Source organism: Dermacentor variabilis, chromosome 11 (genome assembly GCF_050947875.1).
Source record: "Dermacentor variabilis isolate Ectoservices chromosome 11, ASM5094787v1, whole genome shotgun sequence".
NCBI lineage: Eukaryota > Metazoa > Arthropoda > Arachnida > Ixodida > Ixodidae > Dermacentor > Dermacentor variabilis.
This window is the reverse complement of record NC_134578.1, coordinates 84,962,868-84,967,741: the sequence shown is the minus strand read 5'-3', so window position 1 is coordinate 84,967,741 and position 4,874 is coordinate 84,962,868. Positions and strand designations below refer to the sequence as shown.

General features: G+C 42.5%; 1 protein-coding gene across 1 annotated transcript; it reads left to right on the top strand.

The window, feature by feature from the left end:
* The first annotated feature begins 258 nt into the window (after positions 1-258).
* LOC142564718 (uncharacterized) lies at positions 259-4,495 on the top strand. The gene is made up of 3 exons (XM_075675853.1): positions 259-301; positions 694-750; positions 4,392-4,495. The coding sequence occupies exons 1-3, from the start codon at positions 259-261 to the stop codon at positions 4,493-4,495; spliced, it is 204 nt and encodes a 67-aa protein (XP_075531968.1).
* Positions 4,496-4,874: the final 379 nt, after the last annotated feature.

Sequence of the window (4,874 nt, the reverse complement as noted above, 5' to 3'; positions counted from 1 at the left end):
GCATGCTTGAGCATTAGACAAGACTGTTTTATAAGTCTTTAAGTTGTTTTTTTGTTCTCGAAGTGTAAGAATTCTTATAGTTCAACCAGAAAAAGAACTTGCTCACGTGTAATTTATATATATATTTTTTGAAATGCATAAACATGCAGATTGTTTAGTGCACTTGAAATTCTGTGCTGCCATACGCTGTGTGTTCTAAGCCACGGGAAATGTCAATTTTGTTCTTGCTCGCAGGACACAGCCAGACTTCTCGCTAAGATGAGGTTCACCTCTGCCATCTTCCTGGTTGCAGTAATAGCAGGTAAACAGACTATGCCAATTAGAAACGCATTCAATATAACAAAAATATATTCCATGGCGCACTGGAGGCGAATTGCACTCCTAAACACAGAGCAGTGGACAAACGGTGATGCGGCCGAGAAACAATTTCTGGCACATATTTTACGTGCAAGCATACAGCTGAGGTTTCAGGAGAATTCAAGCGAATTAATACTCTGTCGTGTGTCTTATTGAATGTGAATCGATCGATTCGCATTCAATTGACTCCACCGTACTGAACTCCACCGTTGACTCCACCGTTGACTCCACCGTTGACTCCACCTTACTGAAGGTGGAGTCAACAGATCCTTAAAAAAAGGACGTTGATGTTCTCTAGGATTTTCTGTTGATATCTTTTTTGCCCTTCTGCAGCAGCGTTCGTGGTCATGATCACTGCAACAGGAGAAATATCCGAGGAGCGCAGTGAAGAAGGTACGTATAATATTTAGGTATATGTTTGTGTTGTAAGGTATTTATTACCAATATATTCTTAGGAAGCTCAGATACGACTGTATCAGGAAGCGTTGAGTTCGTCGCTGGCCAAGATTAAACAACTGAAATATTTCTGCCAGAGTTCGATTTTGCATATCTCCCTCTCTCTCTCTCTGTCTCTGTATATATATATATATATATATATATATATATATATATATATATATATATATATATATATATATATACATATATATATATATGTGTGTGTGTGTTTGTTTCAATTTGAACTTTCAACAGTGTTAAAGGTTGCCTGTCGCAGAGAGAACCATTTAAGTTCATATGCTGGTGTGCTCGAAGACGCGGACATTATTTGCACAAAAATTTAAGTGCACCATCAGCTAATACATTCGCTAATTATGTTTTTAATAAGTTCACTATGCTTTAACTAATTACCTTATGCTCCATATTGCACTTTATAACTTCTAGCCATGGAGTTCGAAAAGCGGATCCACTTGGAACGAATTCTCAGGATAACACCGGTTTCAGAATAATAATTCCCCAAACAGTGAAAAAGGAATGCTTTGGCGTTCCAACTACTTTTTTTTGCTTAAACGTATAAAATGATGTTTCGATAAGAAAGTAACTAGAACGGCAATGTATTTCTCGGCAAAGTTCGGTAATTAAGATCTAGAAACTGGTGTCATACTGAGAATTCATTCCATGTGGACCCTGCATGAGAACTAACGACACGGCGCTAGAATATTTAAATTGCATTGTGGTCATATTGGACATATGGCAATATGGCCCATATTGTTTTTAAAAACCCAAATATTGATTTTTATTTAGTCGGTTATGCATTTCTATTTTTGTACAATAACGTCCTCTCCTTCGACAAAGTTGAAAAAATTTTGAAAGCGCTCGCTGAAACACCCGGTATATATACCGGGTGTTTCGCGCTACATGAACCCCGGGTTTTAAAGAACTGTTTATCCGCGGCTGTATGAGACCAAAGGCATATGGTCTGCCGTCATTTGGCGCTCTATAGAATAACTTATGTATTCCGCTTAATTAATTACTTAGTAAGGTCAATACTGGAAAATTTTTTATATTTGCTTTTGGACCAAGTGCGTTACGTTACGTTTTTGAGGGCATTTCAAGACGGCCGATCCAATTTTTTGTGGCAACGTACAGTCGCGATCACTTGAAGGTGATCGCGCGAGCATCGACTGGCGGGCCTTCCAAGCAGCATAGCGGCCGATTTCGGAACTGCGAAGATAAAAATTGCACTGCCTTCTTCCCCTATTAGGCTCTTCCAGGCTGCAACCACCACCCCCAAGACCAACTCGCCACATTTTTGTGTTTGTTTCCCTTTCATGACAAAGATCTGTGTGCGTCGCTTCCTCATGCATATCTTGGCCTAACAATGACGCCTCTGTGCAAAAGCTCATAACGCAGTCGAAATGAATTCGCAGGCTATGCCTTGAACGCTGACGGGAGTGACACCTTTTCCGGGAACACCGAAAGAGTGAGAGGGGAGCTATCTGATGTTTCCCTCTCGACCGACGTTGATGACGTAACGTGGCGCTGCTCCTAGTTTTGGTCGCCGATCGAGCGATCACCTTCAAATTGATCGCGACTGTACATGCTTCGAGGTGATTTTCTCCGCCGTTTAAAGAAAACCCGCGATGTTATTAACAAAACCATGTGACTGCGCTCGTGTGCTATGGTATTGCAGCGGGCTCAACAGTGCGTCTAGCTTATCGCTTCTTAAGGACGACGGTGCTTCCTTTCCGCGGGCCACCGTCAAAGATGATGACGCACTCGTAAGACCACGCCTTGAGCCGCAACCGCTCACTTCGCCACGGTCCACGAGCGCGGTTCTTTCTCACGAAGCGCGGTCGGGAGGGTTGCAATACGGTAGCGCATGTGCGCCGTCACGTAAGACTTATTTCATATTTTGGGCTCTCTAAACGCCGGAAAATATCTTCGTGCAGCATGTACAGTCGAACAAAAAAGTTCACGGACCAAGAGATCTGACCCAAAGCTGAATGTCTCCTCAGTCTCAAAACACAGCCTGTTATTCCCACTTTTAGCCTTTTGTGGCATATGCGAACAACATTGCGATGCACAATTTTACTGGCTGCTTTTAAAGGCTGCTCGTACATTTTGAATTTTCTGAGATACCGTGGTTCGTAAACTTTCTTGGTCGACTGTACGTACGTTGCCCAAAAAATGGTATCGGTAGTTTTCTAATGCCCTTTAGAACGTAAGAAAACCTACTTGGCCCTAATATGATTAAAAATTTATTAATTTGTTCTAGTTAATTATTTAAGTAGGCGCTGTACAAAAATACCCTGAGATGCACCACATGACCGCAAACAAATGTCCTTGGTTTCATTCAGTTGCAGTTAACCACTTCTTTAAATACTTGGCTCAAGTTACGTGAAACACCCTGTATATAGGTGACATGTCGCTTTGATTTAGTGGATGTGGTGTTGCCCTGCTAAGTACGAGACCGCGGCATGGAAATTGTGCCACTACGCTCGCATTTTGATGAAGGCGAAGTGCAAAAACGCCCGTGCCCTGTGCATTGTGGGCACGTTCCAGAACCACAAGTGGTGAGAATTCCAGAGTCCTCCACTACGGCGTTCTAACTATAATAGCGTTGCTCTGGCATGTGAAACCCTAGAATTTAATTTTTATTATATGTAGATACATCGGACCGCATGACATGCTCTTCAAGCAAACATAGTTTCCTACCTTGACAGCTTCTTTCTTATCAATTGTTTCACAAGAAGCAAGGAAGGCGCACCAGTGGAGTATGTTTCGGTGGCTCCGGTATGTAGCAGTGAAAGTAAATTGTCGGATGAAGAGGGGCATTGCCTGGGTCTGCGATTGGTCCTCTTCGCCTAGCTCAGCTTGTGGTGGCGGGGGAAAATTAGCGGCAGCGACCTACGGAAGGACAAAACTACCGGTAAAACTTACATTCTGCGAGGGACAGCTGCCAGAGTGATGCTGGATGCGTGCCAAACGTGCTCGAGAACGTTAAACCACAACCTGACAATTTCAATCACCCGCAAAGAAAGGTGTTGTCGCAGGCAGCTCTGATTTGTCTATGCAGGAGAGTTTGGTGACGCGCAAACATTTTTCTTATATATATATATATGTATATATATATATATATATATATATATATATATATATATAGAGAGAGAGAGAGAGAGAGAGATAGATAGATAGATAGATAGATAGATAGATAGATAGATAGATAGATAGATAGATAGATAGATAGATAGATAGATAGATAAGCCTTCTTGCAACAAACGAGGTAAAGTTTCTTATTAATTACATTTCCGTCTACTGCATAGATATAAGCTTGAAAAGTCAGAATTAGCCGCACCAACCACTCATTCAAAGCGAAAGAGGCACGTAAGACAACGAAGCGCCACATACAGTTGATGAAACATATCGTCTTCCTTTTACATGCATTCATTGGGCTTATCAAAAGCAGTGAATGAGAGTAGCACGTGTGCCTGTCGGGGTACGATTGCAGTTGAAGTACACGATTTTACCGTTTAGAGAGACAGTTCACGAAGGAAGGTCACTATTGTCAATGAGGCCCTTTCGCTTTTCTGCAGCTCGCGCGTCTGGCTGCAAGGCCGACGCTTGCAAGAGTTACTGCAAGTCACTGGGCTCTGGCGGCGGATATTGCGACCAAGGCACGTGGTGCGTGTGCAACTAGTCAAGGAACGCTGGACCAGTCTGATGACAATATAAAGCTACTGTGCAAGCACACCGTGTTCTGTGTTGTTTTCACGCGCTTCCTAAGACAATACAATATGAATGCTACTTCTGCGCGCACAGCCGAAAATTTTCGAAGCTATTTTCAACACACACACAACGAATACGCCACGGACCTTCGTCATATCTTAAACGATTGCGCTTACTCGCGAGGTCAGTAATGATATTACTAAGGAGGTAGGGTGGGTCACTATTTATCAAAGCACACATTGAATGCCTTGCCATGAATGAAGAGACTAAGGCGTTAATTCTGTGCAAATTAATGTGTCTGTTATCGAAGTAGAAAACGCAAGCGAGCTTAGCAACGACAACTGGGATAT

Excerpts from the sequence above, each read along its gene's own strand:
- LOC142564718 (XM_075675853.1), top strand. The coding sequence starts at position 259 with ATGAGGTTCACCTCTGCCATCTTCCTGGTTGCAGTAATAGCAG. Across the intron at positions 302-693 it reads CCTGGTTGCAGTAATAGCAG|CGTTCGTGGTCATGATCACT; the intron begins GTAAACAGACTA and ends CTTCTGCAGCAG. Across the intron at positions 751-4,391 it reads CGAGGAGCGCAGTGAAGAAG|CTCGCGCGTCTGGCTGCAAG; the intron begins GTACGTATAATA and ends GCTTTTCTGCAG.